The sequence below is a fragment of the Hypanus sabinus genome, chromosome 17 (assembly GCF_030144855.1).
Source record: "Hypanus sabinus isolate sHypSab1 chromosome 17, sHypSab1.hap1, whole genome shotgun sequence".
In the NCBI taxonomy this organism is placed as follows: domain Eukaryota; kingdom Metazoa; phylum Chordata; class Chondrichthyes; order Myliobatiformes; family Dasyatidae; genus Hypanus; species Hypanus sabinus.
This window is the reverse complement of record NC_082722.1, coordinates 21,984,483-22,005,307: the sequence shown is the minus strand read 5'-3', so window position 1 is coordinate 22,005,307 and position 20,825 is coordinate 21,984,483. Positions and strand designations below refer to the sequence as shown.

Sequence of the window (20,825 nt, the reverse complement as noted above, 5' to 3'; positions counted from 1 at the left end):
AGAGCAAGAGAATGACCATGGACATCATGTCTGTGATCTACCTAATTAAAACAATCAAAGTAGTATTGGATCAAAAACAGTGTCACCTCTTCTGACATCCCATCACATCTTCCAAACACAGTCCACCATCACTGAACCCAGTCACTACTGTGAGCAGCGATGGAAAGCGGCTGAAAGAATCATTCAAAGCTTGCCAGTAATAGTGATGATTTCAGGGTAAAAAGCCCTGGCTTAGGAGTATAGAAGCTGGAGTCATAGAACGGGTTGGAATACAACTGGAGGCCATGGGTTAAGAGTGATAGGAGAAACATGAAGGGAAATTTCTTCATTCAGAGGGTTGTGAGAGTGTGGAACAACAGTGCAAGTGGTCCATGTGAGCTTGATTTCAATGTTTCAGAGAAGTACATAATTGGAGGGCTACAGTCGATGGGTCGATGGGAGTAGGCAGTTTAATTGGACAAAGGTCCTGTTTTTCATGCTGTACTCTATGACTCTACTAAGGGTAGGTCACTTAGGACTTAGAGGAGCAGCTATTTCTTTACGAGTGATCCAGTAATGAATATTTCAAATTCACTACCCCAGCGGGTTGTGGAAGCTCAGTCAGTGAGTTCATTCAAAACTGTGTGTACTGGGGGAGTCCAGTGGCATGGGAACAGTGCAGGCAAATGGCTCCGAGTTCCAGTCGCAATCTTGTTGAGTTGCACAGCAGGTCACAGGGGACAAATGGCAAACCCCTGCACCTGTTCCTAATAGTTATGAAGATCAGAAGAGGTCTTCTCAATGGTTTGAACAACTGACACGAACAAAAGGGAGAGTATCTGACCTGCTGGCAGTCTGCTGTTGAAAATTAGCTGCAACATTTTCCACATTATAACACTGACTACACATCAAAAGGGATGTTCTATAGTCAGGGAAAGTCCAGAGTTCTGGCATGTGTGGAACCATATGCCAGTGACAGCATGAAAAGAGGGAGATTATTTAGATACTATAAGGAACCTGTTGTTTTAGCTTAATTTTATTTCATGCACGTGATAAAATTTTTCACAACACAGGGTTTTAGTCTTTAAATTATGTTAGTCGTGAAAAGCTTTGTTGTGTCTTCTTTCCTGACTCCATGAGCTAGAATTTTGCTGCACATTTTCATTACAAAACACAAACATTGAAAGACTGCTTTATTTCATTACTTTGTCTGTCGTCTGTTAGCACAAGGTGAAAATGGAAGCCTGGAATGCCTAAAAATAACCAAGTCAAGTATTTTAAAAAATCCCAATCCAATAATGACAATTTACTTTTCTCTTTCATTTCTCATCTAAATATTTTTAACTTCAGATCACCAATGTCTCGTGGTTTCCTATTTCTCCAGACAAAAAGAGGCAGAAGTCTATGACTATTGCTCAAAAGGATAATTGGAGAGTTCTGTAAAGCACGAAGTGGCTGCTTTTAATATCTTCAGCTCAAACATCAACACTATACTATCTGGAGCTATTGCACTGGTGTTGTGGAGAACCAAAATCTACAGCAGACCAAACATCCAACAGGGGCACCAAACCTTTTTAAATGCCATTCACCCCCTCCCATTAACCCACCAAAGCTTCAGTGCAATGATGCTGATCTATCAGTCCTCCCTAACCAGCGCTGATAGGATAGGCAGTTACATAACAGTGCTGGAGGACGAGATCAATCCTCATTACAAATCCTCGGGAGATGACAGAATGTAGCTCTTGATGTCACCGGTTCAGTCTCTAGGGCTTGTGTTCCATTTACTAACTATAACAAATGTCCCACAGGGACTGAGGAAGGTGTTGATTGTAAGATGTTTGCAAGAGCAAAGTCCCACCGCCCGTGTAACTCTGACGTGTGCACTCCCTGCCGTGCTTTGGATTTGGAACACTAATTGCTGAAATTGCACCAACTCCTCCATTTGTCCTCAGCCCTAACCAAACATACATGGCCTTCATCCCCTCCATTATACCATTCTTCAGCATTACAGCAACATATTTAACTAACAACTCTCCTACTCTGCCTTCTTGTAACCTGAAATACTGCTCCCACTTGTCTTCCTCTTTCAGCCATGTAGCCATTACTCAAAGAAATCTCCTGAGATGTACATACACAGTGTACACATATACATATACAGTACACATATAGATACATAGTTTACACATATACATACATCACTGCCTTCTTGGTTTAGTAGCTCCTGCACTCACAGAAATGCCTGTAAATTGATGCAGTAGACAAAGCCATACGGTTTAGTGTTTAATCCCACATGGCAACTGCTATCTGTTAGCAGGTTTATTTAAGTATCCTCATTACCAGAAAGCTGGCTACATCGTGTGCAAATTCAAAGGCTCAACCTCTGCTGAAAAACTGCACTGACATCGGGCTGTGTGTTGCATTCCAATGGTTTTCAAACTACAGTAATTCCCTATTGAATCCTCCACTTGGTCATTTGCAAGTGTGTACTGTTGTTACAGTATTCTGGTGTTTCTACCTGCTATCTGTGGACACTTCAATCCAAACAGGGTTTCCTCAATGAAGGAGTTTTCTAGACTGGAAGAAGTGTCAGGCAAGCAATCCATTTCACCAGAGGAGTTGAAATACGAGACAGTGAACGATTAGCACAGAAAATTCCATTGGGCCAATCTGCTGTGAAATTGTTTCTTGTCCATCTGCAAATTTGTACATTTTGGTTGGAAGGATTGAGAGCTCATTTACCACTAGGGTATTAAGCAAGGTGGGCTGGAGGAACAACACGATCACAAAAATAACCCATAGCAAAAGCAAGCCAATCATAATGTTTTTCTTCTACATGCACAGGACAGAAAGGCAGGTAAACTGTTTTGACTTTGTTTGCATCACAGATGCATTCAGTTGTGTGCCCTGTCATTTAAAACGGAGGTTGATAAGTTCTCAATAAACAAGTGCATCAAAGGTTACAGAGAGAAGACAGGAAAATGGTATAGAGAGGGATAGCAAATCAGCAGAGCAGATTATGGGTCAAATGGCCTCATTCTACTCCTATATCTTATGTACTTACTACAGAAGGAACTGGAAAGGGTGTAAAGAAAATATACAAGTATTAAAAGAAAACATACATACAGAGAGCAGCAAATCTCAGGAATTCTCTGTCCTGGAAGTTTGTGGAGGTTAGACCATTGGAATAAAGTAAAAGTTAACTTTCTGAAGTCTTGAAAATTGAGGGCTACGGAAAGCTGACATAGAGGAGGACCTGGGAAAGATCAGCCAATGACCATATTGAGCAGGCATTTTCTTACGGAAAAACTGGGTGCACATATCAAGGAAGGTCACACAGACAGGGTCACTTTCATCTGAGAATTGGCAGCTGATGGGTGACCTAGTTGAGATCTTTAATATTATGAAAGATGTTACAGGCCAGGTTCAGTGGAAACATTTCCATTTGTGGGGGACAGTATAAATAAGACAGTCACCAATAGATATAAAAGAAATCTCAGCAGCTTCGTTATACTGGGAAGAGGCTGCAGTGAGGTTACATTTAAGATGAGCTGAAAAAGCATGAGGGAGAATGAAATAGAGCACCACGTGAACAATCTAACTGACTGACTGGACAAAGTGTCCTGGTCCTGTGGACAAGTCAACCCTCCAGGCAATAACCTTCGACATTACCCTGTCCTCTGCTGCCCTCTGCAGAGCATTCAAAGAAATTCACTTCAAAATGCAATGAAATTCACACTATCACCACTAGAGATTCTGCAGAGGCTGGAAATCCAGAGCAACACACAAAATGCTGGAGGAACTCAGGCAGCATCTATGAAATCAACGTTTCGGGCCGAGTCCCTTCATCAGAAATTCATACCATGCTTTGCAGTATGCATCCTTGAGGGCAAGCAATATCCCTGAGTGGTTATGAGGCCTTGGCCAAAGTCCACAACGCCTGTCGCCTGACAGTTCACAAAGGCACCAGAACACTTGCAGAGCGGCGGCTGAGGGACCTCGATCAAAAGCGACAGGACTGCAAGGTGAGACCATCCGACCCTTCAACGGCCATAACATGCCTGACCTACAGCTGCATCTGCGATCCTAGTTTGGGCTTCACTCTCATCAGAGGCATCACTGACATCATCGTCGTTCCCAACTTTCCAAGAAGACGACCACCGACCATTCTCTTCATCGTGGTTTCTGGTTAGGCAGTCCTCTCTAAAGGAACTACTACCCAACACTCTTAGCACATTAGAATCACATTCAAAACTCTTTTCAGACAATGAACGACCCTTCTACTTCCTACCACCATTATGTATCAAAAGCTCAATTCGATCACAGATCTACTAAAACACAAACACCCCTTTCATGTGCTCACACAATCCTTGCTGAGTTAAGCGTGAAGAAGATTAACTGACACTTTGCTACATGTTGAAGTAAATGGAAGGTCAGCATCCAGCTCAATTCAAAAACTGATGCGGTAAGTCTAAAAGCAGAAAATGCTAGCGACATTGAGAAGGTCAGGCAGCATCTATAAATTAAAAAGAGTATACTATCATAGGTAATAAATACGATGTCTTTCATTTCATGCTTTTCACAGAAGGTGTCACAATGAACTTCGACAAATGAAAAACAATAAAAGAATACAGATATCAGAGATCTGAAATGATAACAAAAAAAAAAGAAAATGCTGGAATAACTCAGCAGCTCAAGCAGCATCTGTGGAAAGAGCAGCAGTTAACATTTCTGACTGAAGGCCACTGCCCTGAGAAGTTAGCAGTTGCTTCCCCCCCCCCACCCCCATGGATGGTGCCTGACCCACGACAGAATCCCTGGCACAAGGGATCTGCAAATGCTGAAAATCTTAATCAACACACACTGAATACTGGAGGAACTCAGCAGGCCAGTCAGCATTAACAGAAAGAAATGAATAGGCAACATTTTGGGGCGACAACCCTTCATCAGGATTGTTCACTTGCTTCTTCATAGATGCTGCTGACCTGTTGAGTTGCCCCTGCATTCTGTGTGCTGCCCACAATGAAGTCCAGTGCGTCAGCCATGCCACATCATGGGGCCACTGCACCAGCAACAGGAAAGCAACGGTATTTCTGCTGTCAAAGATGCCCCACAACTTAATCATAATCAGGTTTAATATCACCATTCCACTCTATCCACCTCAGTACAGTCCCTTCTACATCCACGACACTTTCATATACTCTCCATCTCCTCACTGGCCCTGACCATCCCATTTTGAAAGCCTTAAAGCTCTCTGCTTCCTTCTCAATAAAAGACCAGACCAGTTTCCCTTCACTTCCACTCTCCTCCATCTGTCAGGACTGGTCCTCACCCTCAACAATTTCTCCTTTGGCTCCTCCCATTTTTTTTCCAAACTCAGCACATGGTTCACAGCACTGCCCGCCTCTTTGTTCCAATGCTTCCCTGGTAATGCTCCCCAAATCTACCTGGGTAACAATGTTGATTGCTTTGGTGCTGCTTCATGCACCCATATTTCATCAACTTTGCCTCAACTGCCCTTTAATAAATTTCGTCCATTTCTGACACCCTCTTCCCTTCTCTCAATCTGTTTCCATCTCTGCAGACCAACTGCCTAACGACATTTTTTATAAAACTACGGGTTTCCACAGCTCGGATGAGGCTTTCTTTACCAGGATATCCACCTTCTTCAACGAACGGAGTTTTCCTCTCCCCCACCATCGTTGCTGCCCTCACCTGCATCTCCTCCATTTCCCAAACATCCACCCTCACCCCATTTTCCCACCGCCAGCCTCCGCAAACAGCACATTATCCACCGCAACTTCTACCATTCCCAAAGAGATCCTAACACTAAACATACCCTTACCTTCCCCCTCCTGCGATTCACCCCTCCCCACTAATCTCACTCCCAGCGCTTATCCCTGCAAGCGACAGACCTGCCCCATTCACCTCCTCCCTCAACAGTCCTTCCACGTGAGGCAACACCTCACCTGCGAAACTTTTGGGGCTGTCTATTGTGTCGGGTGCTCCCGAAACGGCCTCCTCTATATTGGTGATACCAATCCTAAATTGGGGGACTGCTTTGTCAAGCATCTTCACTTCATCAGCCAAAAGTGGAATTCCCTATTTAAACCCTATCCCTATTCCCTTGTGTCTGGGGAGGGGACGAAGGATCAGCAAGGGAGCCGGGTCTGTGTTTCAGGCACAACATCGCCTCGCCGGTACCGAGTCGCATGAACTCGCTTTCCGAGGGACGATTTATAGACGGACGCTCCCGACAGTCTCATGGAGCATCCGTATATCTCGTCCCCCGGCAACATTTACCGCGCTAAACTAAAAGTCAGCATCAATACAAAAGCGGAATAGTCAACAGCGCGGACACCGAGAGGCCACTTTCCCTCTTTCCTGATATTGCTGGCGAGGAATCTGAGCTGTCAACAGGACATCAGCGTCCAGCGAGTGCGCATGCGCAGCGACTGTTTCCGGCCCCCCCCCCCTCCCTCTACGCCAAAAAATTTGCCTCAAGGGCGGAGAGCGCCGGCCGCTCTCAGCGTCAATCTCCACCCGGCAGCCGTGCCACTCCCAGGTTGGGTTGGGCGGGGTGGAGAGGGCAGGGACAGGCCGCCAGGGGGCGCCACGGCTGGGCCCGGCCCGCGCCCCACGACCGGCGGTCACGTGAACCCGGGCGGAAGTGGAGGGGCTGGGGAAGCTTTGGAGACTCCTTAAAGTTTGCTGCTGTCTGATCCCACAGAGGGAGAGGGGGGTGGGGTTGATGCCTCCCCTCAGTTCCGTTCACTGAGACCTGCCCCTGCAACCTCATTCTCCCAGCCCCAGTTTATCACCACACCCACCCATCCATCCATTCATTCATTCAGCAGATATCCAAGTCAGAGCAGCTCTGGAGCCACTATGGCTTTCCCCATGAGCATCCCACTCTACACCATAATTGTGGAAGATGAAGAGGAGGAGGAGGAGGAGGAGGAGGAGGAGGAACAGCAGCGAATGGAAGAAAAGAGGATAAGACAGCATGGCAAAAGACACCATCCTACCAGGTACTACCCACCACAGCGCATCTATCGGCAACGCCGGTCCTTTGAGGATCTGTCAGAAGAGCTCTGTATTCGACGAGTGCGATTATCCAAGCGTGCCATCGCAAATCTGTGTGACCTCCTCCGTGAAGACCTTCAGCCACACTCCACTGCCAGGACGGCATTGTCAGTCGAAATGAAGGTGACCACCGCCCTGAATTTCTTCGGCACTGGGTCGTTTCAGGGGGCGACGGGGAACATGTGCAACATTAGCCAGGGAGCGGTGAGGGCGGCTATTCAGCAGGTGACAGATGTGCTCTTCAACAAAGCTGCGGGATTTATCAACTTTGGCATTGCAGCCAGGCAGCAGAAGGAAAGAGCCAAGGACTTCCATTGCATTGCTGGGTTCCCCAAGGTGCAGGGTGTTATAGGAGGGACACACGTGGCACTGAAGGCGCCCGCAGAGCAGCCACTGATATTCGTGAACCGGAAAGGGTTTCACTCGTTGAATGTTCAGCTTGTCTGCGATGCCCATCAGAAAATCCTGTATGTAAATGCCAAGCATGCGGGCAGCTGTCACGATGCTGTGATTGTACAGCACTCGACACTCCCTGACCTCTTCCATGAGGACAACCACGTGCAAGGCTGGCTCCTCGGAGACCAGGCATACACACTACAGACCTGGCTCATGCCTCCGCTCAGCCGCCCGAGAACCAAGGCCGAGGAGGCGTACAACCAGGCCCAGGCGGCGACGCGAGCTGTGGTCAAGAGGGCTATAAAACTGTTGAAAAGTAGGTTTCGCTGCCTGGACAGATCCAGCGGGGCTCTGCAGTATATGCCTCAGAGGGTAGCAAGGATTGTGATAGCCTGCTGCGTGCTGCACAATTTTGCTCTACAGGAAGGCCACCTTTTCAACATAGACGATGAGGAACCACTGCTCCCGGAGGAAAGGGAGCTTCAGGCCCCGGCGCTGGAAGGGGATGACCAGGAGGGTTCTTCGCTGGATGTGGCAAGGGCCATCCAAAAGCGGATTGTGCAGGAAGAGTTCAGTCACTGACAGCGAATCTCAGCATCCTCCTGCAGTGCTAGAAAGTGAGCACTTCGGACCACTGTTGGCCTTAAGACCTGACTGCTGAGCAGTCCACAATGCCCAAATACCACTGTGAAAATATTTATCACCAGAGGACAAACGTTCACACCAGTAGAGTGTTCCCTTCCTTCAATTACCTTAATATTCATAAATGAAGGGACACAATTAGTGAAAAATATACATTAATAAAAATACGTTTTTCAGTCGAAGCAAATTAACATCATGCTTGTAATCTGGACCCTGATTCATCTTTGTGGCAAATTGTCTTTATCTCATTCACGTGTTTGTGCCACCCCAGAACTGGGCTGGTAAGCAAAGGATGACGGTGATCCCATGCAGACAAGATGTGAGTTAGTGGAAGCACTGCTGCTTGCTTCTTCGGAGGGAGCTCTGTGCAACCTGTTTCCCGCTGACGCCATCTGCAGATAGTGTAACGTGAGGAAGACTGGCCAGTGCTGCTCTGACAGAAATCTGCAGGCAGGCAGACTCCAGTCATTTTCTCGAGCTGAGTCTCCTTTCTGTACGTTTCGAATGTGACACATCGGAACTTGCACCAGCCCCAATGTGACTTTCCCAGGAAACTTGGAAGAAATTAGCCTTGTTGGTATACTGTAACTTGCTGATGCAATAGTCAATAGGATTTTCATTGTCTTATTTGCATTGTTTTAGATAATTAGACAGTTTGCAAACTGCTCTTTCAACAGCATTCTTAAATATAGATCATTGTTTATATAATTAAAATTTATATTAAGTCGTAAAGCTAAATGTTTTGCAAACGTATAGAAAGTACCTGTTACTAATCAGGAGGTGTATTATGTGATGAATTTATCAACTCCAGGGTGCAGTGAATGATCTAATCTGTTACTCATCTCTGAGCTAAATTGGTATGGGCACGACAGTATATTACTTTGCATAAAACACACAAATTTTCACTTATGGTTTATAGATACCATGTTATTTGTGTTATGTGTATGTTTTTAAACATTGAATCAATTTGTGTGCAAACTGTGCCACATATTGACCACAGAACCCAACAAATGGTGTTTGTCTGATTGGAAGTTTCGAGTCCTCTCTGCTCGGTTATTAACCTGGATGGGGCTCTCAGCTGTCTGCCAGTCATCGTGGATCAAGTCCCACCCCGAGACAAAGGCATATAACTTCGGCCAAAATTCATGTGAGGCATTAAAGCAGCGCTACACTGCAAAAGATGAGTCTTTCGGGTGGGAAGTTGCAGCCCTGTCCTTTCTACTAAACAAAGCAGAAGGTGGATGTTAACCTAGTAAATATTTACTCCTTGACTAAAATATCAGATTTAGTTATCCATGTAGATGTCTTTTGGCTTTATCCGGAATGGATTCACTGTGTCCTGTACGTTTCAGTAGTAGTATACTTAACTGATATCAAGGAATTTCAGATAATCCGTGGATGTAAATGGTGGAAATTAAATGCTCTTCCTTTTGTTCATTCTTTCACACGCGCTGGCATTAGGATGGAATGTGATTGCATTAGGATGAATGTGATTGCACTTTGGGTCAATGAACTGTTTACACGGCATGCTTATTGACAGTGCCTTCTTCAAAGTGGGTATTTAAAAGCTGAAAAAGAAGTTAAGGTTGTATTTCTTTATCGGAAGTTTTCGCTCAAGAAAGTGATTAACCTGCTGTGAATTTATGTTGGTTATTTTCACTTTTTCAGAATTATCATTCTTTATTTTGTTTTCATATTGCTTTACTGAGGCTCCTGATGTAGTAACTTCTAAGCCCAACATTTAATGCTATTTATAAATCTGTAGTGCAGTGCAATATTTCAAGTTAATCTGTGCTAATATTTTTTGGGATGTGTGAAGGATTCCTGCGTTCTGACAAGGACCATTCTGTCTGTGATATCACATTCCTCCTCTTCCTATACAGCTTCGGAATAGCGGCACCTTGACGGCCCATCTCCATTCAGAGCCCTGAAAGTCACTTCAGCAAGAGAATGTACAGCTAGTCTGTAAATTAATTGAAGTAACTTTATTCAAATCATAGATCAGTTAGCTGCACATGGCAGGGTCTCCCCATGTTGGAGAAGTCCAATACAGTGCAAATACATAAACATTACTATAATTTTTTTTAAATTCTTAGTGAGAACAATAATCTAGAAAAGTTTCAGTCAGGTTTTAGAGCAAACCAGAGCGTGGAGACAACCCTTTTCAAAATTGTCAGTTCTCAGGCTCAGCACTGATGCCAGCAGGGTTTCTGTTCTAATTCTTCTAGATCCAAGTTTTGCCTTTGGCATGATTGACCACGCCGTTCTCCTAGATCGCCTTGACAACTGGCCTGGCCTGTCTGGTAGTGCCCTTAATTAACTTTGCTCATATATCTCGCAGCAAAAATTATTTGTCTTGGAAACCATTTTTTCTAAGAGATACGATGTACCTTTTGGTATTGCTCAGGAAAGCTGTCTTGGTCCCCTACCCTTCTTATACACGCTTCTTGTAGGAGACATCATTAACGAGCATAAACTTGCTATGCAGAGGACACACAATTGTATATCTTGGTTGAGCCTGACGACGATAACATCCTATCTTCTCTGACTTCTTGCATGGCTGCAAAAATCAGTTATTTCCTAAAACTAAATGAAGATAAAACTGAAATACTTTTGGTTGGTTACAAAACCAAAAGAGATAAACTCCTGATGAACCTGGGAACTTAACTCTCCTTGTAAAAGCAGAAGTAACTAGTCTGGGTGTTATCCTTGGTCCGGATTTGAATTTTAAATTTCACTTCAAATGACCAGAGCAGCATTTCTAACTTAAGAAATATTGCAAAGGTCTGTCCATTTCTGTCATGTAACAATGCTAAAAACTAATTCACTTTATATCGAATAGGTTAGATTACTGCAATGCACTTTTTACTGGTCTTCCAAGGCAATCTATTGAGAAACTTCAACTCATTCAGAACACCACTTAAAGACTTGTAACCGAAACCAGGATAAGGGAACATAGCACTCCGGTCCAAGCTACTCTACACTGGCTTCCTGTATCTTTTAGAATTGATTTTAAAGTTCTCTTACATGCTTTTAAAGTTCTCAGTGGTCTGGGGAGGGAGCACATCAGAGAATCATTTTCATTTTATAATCCTGCTTGACCTCTCAGGTCTTCCACTGCTCTCCTAAATTTAAACAATCTCCCTCAAAGGAAAATTGGCAGGTCAGCTTTTATTTTTGATTACATTCCTAAAATCTAAAACTATAAATGCTGCTGACTCAGTTGTCACTTTTATATGCAGCTCAAAATCCATTTATTTAACCTTGCTTTTAACTAACATCAGTTTGTCTTTTATTTCAATGTTCTTATTTTCTCTCATTGTAAAGCACTTTGAACTACATCGTCTACATAAGTAAGTACTCTGTAAGTAAGTTTGTTGTTGTTGCAAAACAGGAATGAAGTAGTGTTCATGGACTGTCCTGGAGTCTCTCCCATTCTCATTCGTGACCTCTACAGACCGCCTAATACAGTCTATCCTGTTCTTCAAGTGCTGTCTTGTCTGTCCATTGACATCACAGACTTAAAATGTGTGCTGTGCATTGACTTTTTGAAAAATAGACATTTTTGACAGACCTCTGTATTTCAGGTTGAAAGTGTGATCAGAGGTTACAGACCTGAAATCGCATCCTTCTTTCCACAGGTGTTGCCTGCCCTGCTGAGCAAGTTCTGTTTTTACTTCAAATTTCCATCATTCACAGTATCTTCAGTTTGTTTTCATCATCAGTAAACCTATCATATGTGAACTACACTCCCCGAGCTCTATCATTTTCCTCCTCTTCTGCTCTTTGCATTCTATTTCTATGACATTATTGTAAAGTGAATTATTTGTTCAACATGTTTGCTCCTACTAGAACCTTACTTGCACTTTCTCACTGCATTTTTATATTGTCAACTCTGAATCCGCTTGGACTGCTCTATACCGTTAAGACTCCTGAGTGAATTTTGTACTGTTACTCCAGCACAGAATTTCTGTATGTGTGTGCGTTCCTCCTTCCGATTGTTTACAACGGCAAAACAGAAAGATGCATTTCAGACAGCGGGATCCTTGCCAGTTCACAGGAAAGCCAACCTGTTAGCCCCACTGCCTCTCTCCTTGTTTCCTGCAACTCGTTTTTTCTCACCTCGACCTGCTTGAAGTAGGATGATGCCACTTCGTTGGCCTCCAAAGGTTTGCGCTTCCCTTGCTGGGCCCTCCACAACGTTTGTTTTTTTTCCCCACTGCTGCTGTTGGTTTGCTTTGTGAGCTCAAAAGCTACAAAAAAGGAAGACAAATCCACAACGCCTCATCTTCGGTAAGCTATTAGCAACTGTCTACATCTTAATGGAAGGGGCTATCACTTCTAATATCATTGCTTCCTTGATTTCAAATGTGTTTAGCTGGGTAGGCTTAAAAATATACAGAATAGTATCAGAAGGAGAGTATTCATTGCCCTGGAGGCTGCTTTGCCATTCAGTGAGTTACGGTTAATCTTCTATCTTGGCACCATTTTCCTGCTCTGTTCGTGTACCCCTGGATTTCCCGAGCATCTAGAGACCCATCGACCTGTGACTTGACTGAACTCACTTAGCCTCCACAGCTCCTCTGGCAGAGTAATCTAAAGGCTTGAATGAAAACACTCCTGTTCAGAAAGCTTGCCCTTATTTTGAGAGGATGATCCCTCCTTCTGCACTCCCCAGCGAGGAGAAACCTCCCAAGTTCACCTTCAAAGAATGAGAGAATGTGTCATGTATGTATTGTGACTTCAAAAGCAGGTCAGTGGTCAAGTGACTTACAGCCCATGGCTTGCTCGTCTTGGCCCAGATCAAGAGTATTATGGAATACGTCCTCATTATTCTCTGGAGGTAGGGGTATGGATTTTCTGCAGATGACAAAATAAAATAGATATCATAAAGGGCCTGTCTTTAGCACACAATACATCCTCAAATAAACGCAGTTGGAATAATTTGTCATGAAAGGAGGCCCTTCAGCCCGACTTGTAGATGCTTTTCAGGAAGCCCATCTAAGATGATCCTTTTTTGTGGTTTATTTTGCTTTGCTGAGCATTGTGGACATGGTACGTAGGTGCTGGAATATGTGACAACCCTTGCGGGCTGCCCCCAGCACACCTTCAGGTGTGTTGCCTGTTAACATTAGTGACACATTTCGGTGTATATTTTGAACTTCACGTGATAAATAAACTTGAATTTTGAATCTCATTTGCCTGTATTTCACCTATCTGTAGGCTGCAGAATGTTCTAAAAGCTTTAACAATCCTTAAACACATCAAAGCATACAAATAGCCAAAGAAAATGATGTTGACTAGTAAATTCCACTGTTCCCTCTAGTGCACGGCCACGCAGTCCATGCATGTAGTCTTTGGTGTCGCACAGCTGGAATTTTATTTTATATAATGTTAGTATAATTTTGAAAGTATCAATTATACAGGATATAGAAACACTGCTTTGAGCAGAGTGTAAAATGTCCTGCAGGTCATTGGTTAAAAAAGAAAGCTAGAAGACTTAGCTTATGTCACAGAATGTGATGTTGTGTCATTTTGACTACTAAACGAAGTAAGGTGACTGTCAAGATATTTTGCCGTTGCTGCTTTAATGAGGATTTATGAAGTTTTGCTCCAGTATTACAAAGAGCAAGCTAATGAATGTAATGATCCAATCAGAAACCTCTGCCTGAAGATTTTGACCAATCGACAATATTGACTGTCCTTAAAGAAGTCTGACATCTCTGTAAATTCCTTCAGAAAATGCAGTTTGAATACAACTAGAGTTTTGCAATATGCAAAAGTTAACAAGTCATTGTTACATTATCTTGGAGATACTATTTATTGGGGTGACAAATTGAAAGATTTGCTTGCATCTTTAAGTTCTGATGTCAACACTGAACCTATTATTAGATTAATTCAAGATGTGTATAATCTCTTGGATAATAGATCTGACGATGAGTTAAGAGAATGGCAAGGTTTTGCCCCGTTGCTATTGCAAACACAACCAGTTTTGAATGTGGAAAAGAGCATGTTGTATGACTGACTAAAAATACTCAGCTAATATAACAAAGCACAACAGCATTGCTTCAAAAGTATTGCAGCAATATTGTGATTTCAAATCTGTCGTTTCCGAAAAAGTTAAGACTGGTTCAATTAAGACGTTCCTTGATATGTTGAACTATATGCTTAGAGATGAAGACTTTGAAGAACTTTCAATTCTTGTTGATATCAGTGGAACATTTCAAGCTTCTAGTGCTAACTACAAATGTGGATTCAGTCTTATGAATTCAATCAAATGTAAACATATCAGAAGTGGAACATTTGGATGATCTAACAATGATTCAGGCATATCTTTCATCTGGATGTGGAATTAATCTGGACAGTGTCTATAGACAATCATTATCATTAAGTGCTATGTTGTTTGACATGGGTGATCATGATCTTTCCATGACCATGATTGTTCTGGGCAAACTTTTCTACATAGGTGGTTTGCCAATGCCTTCGTCTGGGCAAGTGTGTTTACAAGACAGGTGACCCCAGTTGTCATCAATACTCTTCAGTGGTCAAATAACCAGGACTTGTGAAATGCACCAGCTGCTCATACAACCACTCTTCACTTGCTCCAATGGCTTCAGTGAGCCTGAAAGGCAGGGGGACTAAGCGGGTGCTATACCTTACCCTACGCCTTCAGACTAACGTAGGAAAGGAGTGCTTTGGTGGAGATGTATCTCCACCCTGCCACCCACTATAGACAAAGACATAAGAAAACATTACAAAACATGAAAGATTTTCTTGTATTTCATTAAACCATTCAGTTAATAAATACATTCAAAAGGATGTGATAAGCTGTGTAATTTTTGGTATGGTGAATATCCAGCCTTGGTAAATTAGCAGCATTGTGGGCGGTAAGTTGTACAGATGGTAGAGCTGCTTGGAAAACCTCCGCTGCTGTCTGTGTGGAGTTTGCACATTCTTCCTGTGACCGTGTGAGTTTACTCCCACATCCCATAGATAAGCAGCTCGGTGGGCTAAGTAACCACTCCAAATTGCCCTGGTTCTGTAGATGAAGGGTCCTGACCTGACACATCAAATGTTCCTTTCCCTTCACAGATGCAGCCTGGTCTGATGTGCCCCTCTAGCGTTCTGCATGTATTGGACCAGATTCCAGCCTTGGGAATACCAATACTTCCCTTCCCATGGATGGGAGGGGTATGGAGGGTGAGTGTCGATGTATACTGTCCAGTCCCAGAATAATAGGATTTGGGATGTTGGAGTTGTATTAGACATTGGAGTATTGTGTGCAATTCTGGTCACCTACCCTACAGACGGGTATCCATAAGATCGAAAGAATGCAGAGAAAATTTACAAGGATGTTGCCAGGAGCTGAGGACCTAAATCATAGGTAAAAGAGGTTAAGATTTTACTTCCTTAAGCATAGGAAAATGAGAAAAGATCAGAATCAGGTTTATTATCACCAGCATGTGTCTTGAAATTTGTTAACTTAGCAGCAGCAGTTCAATGCAATACATAATATAGAAGGAAAAATAAAACAATAATAATAAATAAGTCAATCAATTACAGTATGCATATATTGAATAGATTAAAAATCACGCAACAAAACAAATGCTATATATTTAAAAAAGTGAGGTAATGTTAACGGGTTCAATGTCCATTTAGGAATCGGATGGCAGAGGGGAAGAAGCTGTTCCTGAATCACTGAGTGTGTGCCTTCAGGCTTCTGTACCTCCTAACTGATGGTAACAGTGAGAAAAGGGCATGCCCTGTGTGCTGGAGGTCCTTAATAATGGACACTGCCTTTCTGAGATACCGCTCCTTGAAGATGTCTTGGGTACTTTGTAGGCTAGTACCCAAAATGTAGCCAACTAAATTTACGACCCTCTGCAGCTTCTTTCGGTCCTGTGCAGTAGCACCTCTCCCCCCATACCAGACAGTGATTCAGCCTGTCAGAATGCTCTCCATGGTACATCTATAGAAGTTTTTGAGTGTATTTGTTGACATACCAAATCTCTTCAAACTCCTAATGAAGTACAGCTGCTGTCTTGCTTTCTTTATAACTGCATAGATATGTTGGGACCAGGTTAGATCCTCAGAGATCTTGACACCCAGGAACTTGAAGCTGCTTAATCTCTCGACTTCTGATCCCTCTATGAGGATTGATATGTGTTCCTTCGTCTTACCTGTCCTGAAGTCCACAATCAGCTCTTTCATCTTATTGACATTGAGTGCCAGGTTGTTGTTGCGACACCACTCCACTAGTTGGCATATCTCACTCCTGTACGCCCTCTCGTCACCACCTGAGATTCTACCAACAATGGTTGTATCATCAGCAAATTTATAGATGGTATTTGAGCTATGCCTAGCCAGTCGTGGGTATAGAGAGAGTAGAGCAATGTGCTAAACACACACCCCTGAGGCATTGTTGATCAACAGTAAGGAGGAGATGTTATCACCAATCCACACAGATTGCGTCTGCCATTAACCTATTGTGGTGATAGGCAAATTGCAATGGGTTGAGGTCCTTGCTGAGGCAGGAGTTCAGTCTAGTCATGACCAGCCTCTCAAAGCATTTCATCACTGTGGATGTGAGTGCTACTGGGTGATAGCCATTAAGGCAGCCCACATTATTCTTCTTGGGCACTGGTATAATTGTTGCCTTTTTGAAGCAAGTGGGAACTTCAGCACGTAGCAGTGAAATGTTGAAAATGTCCTTGAACACTCCCACCAGTTGGTTGGCGCAGGTTTTCAGAGCCATACCAGGTACTCCATCAGGACCTTCCAACTTGCGAGGGTTCACTGTCTTTAAAGACAGCCTAACATCGGTCTCCGAGACAGATGACAGGGACATCAGGAGCAGCAGGGATCTTCACAGCTGTAGTTATATTCTCCCTTTCAAAGCAGAGATCTTATAAAAATATCAGAAATAATGAGGGAGATGATTAGGGTAAATACATGAAGGCTTTTCCCATGAGGTTTGATGAGACTAGAACTAGAGGCCATAGGCTTTGGTAGAAAGGTGAAATATTTGAGTAGAAATGGTGGACGTGGGTTCAATTGCAACATTTAAAACAGTTCGGGCAGGTACATGAGTGACAGGTATGGAAGACTATGGTCCTGGTAGATGGGGCTAAGCAGAAAAGCAGATCAGCATGGACTAGATGGGCCAAGTGGCCTGTTTCTGGGCTGGAGTGCTCTTTGACTATGTTTCTATAAGTACTTCTGGCAATGTTGTCCACTTTCTCACCACACTTTGGATAAATAAGTTTGTGGAATATTAGCAATCACTGCCTAATAGTTCTCCAGTAGTGGTGGACAGTGGAAGGACATTCGAATGGAATACAATATATCCCACCCATTTCAGAAACAGAAGCAGGAGAACTGTGTTCTATAGCTGGTCTGGCAAATGTAATGTAATTGCAAAGATAAGTAAAACTCTGATAATCTGGCACATCCAGGATTTTGGTAGTGCCAGACCACCAGATATTTCAAATGGTTCCGTTTATTATCAGAGAACATATACAGCATGCAACCTGAAATGCTTGCCTTCACAGACATGCATGAAAAACAGAAGAACGCGCTCTCTCTCTCTCTAACACACACAGTATAGAGAGATGTCACCACTTTCACACCAAAAGGGAGACTAACAGTTGTTCTTACGGTGTTAGTCTGCTGCGCAATTTTTTTTTATTCTGAGATATTTATTTCTTTAGCAATACATTGTGGAGTAGGCCCTTTGATCCACTCTACCCCAGCAACCCCGATTTAACCCTATCCTAGTTACAGAACAATTTGGACTAACCATTAGAGTATTGGAGCAAACACGAGGAAATCTGCAGATGCTGTAAATTCAAACAACGCACTGGTGGAACACAGCAGGCCAGGCAGCATCTATAAGGAGATGATATTAGATATTAGAGTATTGGATGTTACTTCAGTTAAAATCCCAGAAACTCCATTTGCTTTGTTGCTTTTTTTGGATTTGCACAGTTCTCGTGAAACAGATAGGTTTAAATTGAGTGAAGGGGGGCATGGGATCTGAAGGCACGGTGGGTGGGTGGGAAGTGAAGCAAACTTCATCCGTGAGTTATTTGCCAAACCCTGTGATTTGCAAATCATTGGATAATAGTTTATTGGAGTTTTACTGGCAGTGTGATTTTTGGTTTGAGCACCGAGTTTGAGAGAGGTTCAGGACTATTACATGAAGGCATGCAAGCTCTGGTTTGACCAAGGGTCCACAGTCGACAGGGATGAAGGTAGTGGAGCTGCTGTCCACGGCTCCAGAAAAGAGAGTTGAATCCTGCATGTGGATTATGCACATTCTTCCCTCTCCACTCTCAAAGACATTGTATTCTATTGTAGTGTATTTATTTTATTTCTTACATCCAAGGGAGTAAAAATCTTTATGTTGCGACTCCGTTGCAATGACAAGCAAAGGAAGGGAAATGTAGGAGGATATTGCCCAGACTCCAAGATTGTATACAGAATTGTTTTGTGTACATGTATGTACAGTCAGATTCACAATCAGATACATATAACCATATAACAATTACAGCACGGAAACAGGCCATCTCGGCCCTTCTAGTCCGTGCCAAATGCTTACTCTCACCTAGTCCCACTGGCCCGCACTCAGCCCATAACCCTCCATTCCTTTCCTATCCATATACCCATGTACAGTCTGATTTACAATCAGATCCTTGTGTATTGATCAGTCTGATGACCCGGTGAAAGAAGCTGTCCCAGAGCCTGTTGGTCCTGGCCTTAATGCTCCTGTACCCTTTGCCAGACGGTAGCAGCTGAAAAATGTAGTGCTTGGGGTGACTAGAGTCCCTGATGATCCTTTGGGCCCTTTGAACTCGCTTGCTGCTGTCCTGAATAGAGGAACTGTCACATCCAGAAATGTCCGCACCACTCTCTGCAGTGCCCTGCGGTTGGGGGTAGTACAGTTCCCGTACCAGTGAGGGTCCTCTCAGTGGTGCCTGAGGATCTGGGGAGTCATGCCGAACTTCTTCTGCCATCTGAGCTGAAAGAGGCACTGTTGTCTTCACCACCCAGCCGGTAGGTGTGTGCAGTCCAGGTAATGTGTATACTGAGGAATCTGAAACTACTCACCCTCTCAACTATCCCATTCGGGGCTGGCCAGTAAAGCAGGTTAATTGTAAATTCCACATTGTATGAAAATAATTGAAGCACTTTTGGGGAATTCAGGGGATACTGCAAAGCGGAATGGGATTGCTTAGGTAAGCTGTAAGAGGGTGGGGGGAATGGGAAGGGGAGAGCGAGATAGGGGGAGGGGGAGAGGGGGTGTGGAGGGGAAGAGAGGGAGATAGTGGGAGAAGGGTGTGGAGGAGGAGGGGAGATGGAGGTGAGGGGAAGAGAGGGGTGGTGAGAGGGGGAAGAGGGATGAGGGGGAGGGGAAGAGGGGTGAGGGGAGGGGGAGGGGAGAGAGGTATGGGGTGTGGGGAGGGGAAGGGGAAAGTGGGGTAAGGTGTGAGGGACAGAGGGGTGGGAGGAGAGAGGGATGGGGAAGGGGGGAGAGAGGGATGGGGAAGGGGGGAGAGAGGGATGGGGAAGGGGGGAGAGAGGAGGGGAACCGGAGGGGAGAGAGGGGTGAGGAGGTGAGAGAGGTATCAGGTGACGGGGAAGAGCGGGGTGTGGGGGGAGAGGGAAAGCGGGATAAGGTGTGGGGGACAGAGGGGTGGGAGGAGAGAGGGATGGGAAGGGGAGAGAGGGATGGGGAAGGAGAGAGAGGAGGGGAACTGGAGGGGGAGAGGGGGAGGAGGGGTGAGGGGGAGAAGAGGGGTGGGGGAGAAGAGGGGTGGGGGAGAAGAGGGGTGGGGGAGAAGAGGGGTGGGGGGAGAAGAGGGGTGGGGGAGAAGAGGGGTGGGGGAGAAGAGGGGTGGGGGGAGAGGAGAGAGGTGTGAGGAGGTGAGAGGTATGAGGTGAGGGGGAAGAGTGGGGAGGGGGAAGAGCGCAGTGTGGGGGGAGAGGGAAAGCGGGGTAAGGTGTGGGGGACAGAGGGGTGGGAGGAGAGAGGAATGGGGAAGGAGAGAGAGGAGGGGAACCGGAGAGGGAGGGGAATGGGGTGAGGGGAGGGGGAGAAGAGGGGTGGGGGAGAGGAGATGGGAAGGAGAGAGTTATGAGGAGGTGAGGGGGAGAGAGTGGTGTGGGGAAAGGGAGAGAGGGGAGGGTGAGAGAGGAGTGAGGGGAACTGGGGAGGGGGAGAAAAGGAAAGGAGGTAAGGGAGTGGAAGGGAGAGGGGTAAGGGAGGGGAGAGGGAGAGTGGGGTGTGTGGGGGACAGAGGGGTGGGAGGAGAGAGGGTTGGGAGGGAAAGAATGGGGAGCTGTGGGAGGGTGAAGGGAGAGGGAGAGTGGGGTGAGGGGGTGTGGGGGGTAGAAAGGGGAGGGGAAGAGGGTGGGAGAGAGGTGTGAGGGGAGTGGGGAAAAGGGGTGAGGGGAGGGGAAAGAGGGGGTAGCTGTGGGTGGGGGAGAGAGGGGAGGGGGTTAAGGGGGAGAGGGGTGAGGGAAGAGTGGAGGAAGGGTTGAGGAGAGGTGAAGGGACAGGGGAGGGATGAGGGGGAAGAGAAAGATGGGGAAGGAAAGAGGTAGAGAGAGAGGGGGAGGGGAGGCGGAGAGAGGGGGGGTGAGAAAGAGGGGGAGGTGGGGAGAGGGGAGGGGTGAGGAAGAAGGGGAAAGGGGAAAGAGGTGGTGTGTGAGGGGAGGGAGGT

The 20,825-nt window shown here is 45.0% G+C and overlaps 1 protein-coding gene across 1 annotated transcript; it reads left to right on the top strand.

The window, feature by feature from the left end:
- The first annotated feature begins 6,470 nt into the window (after positions 1-6,470).
- Positions 6,471-13,370, top strand: LOC132406730 (putative nuclease HARBI1). Its single transcript, XM_059992645.1, has one exon. The coding sequence runs from the start codon at positions 6,865-6,867 to the stop codon at positions 8,038-8,040; it is 1,176 nt and encodes a 391-aa protein (XP_059848628.1). The 5' UTR covers positions 6,471-6,864; the 3' UTR covers positions 8,041-13,370.
- The last annotated feature ends 7,455 nt before the right edge of the window (positions 13,371-20,825 follow it).

Excerpts from the sequence above, each read along its gene's own strand:
- LOC132406730 (XM_059992645.1), top strand. The coding sequence starts at position 6,865 with ATGGCTTTCCCCATGAGCATCCCACTCTACACCATAATTGTGGAAGAT.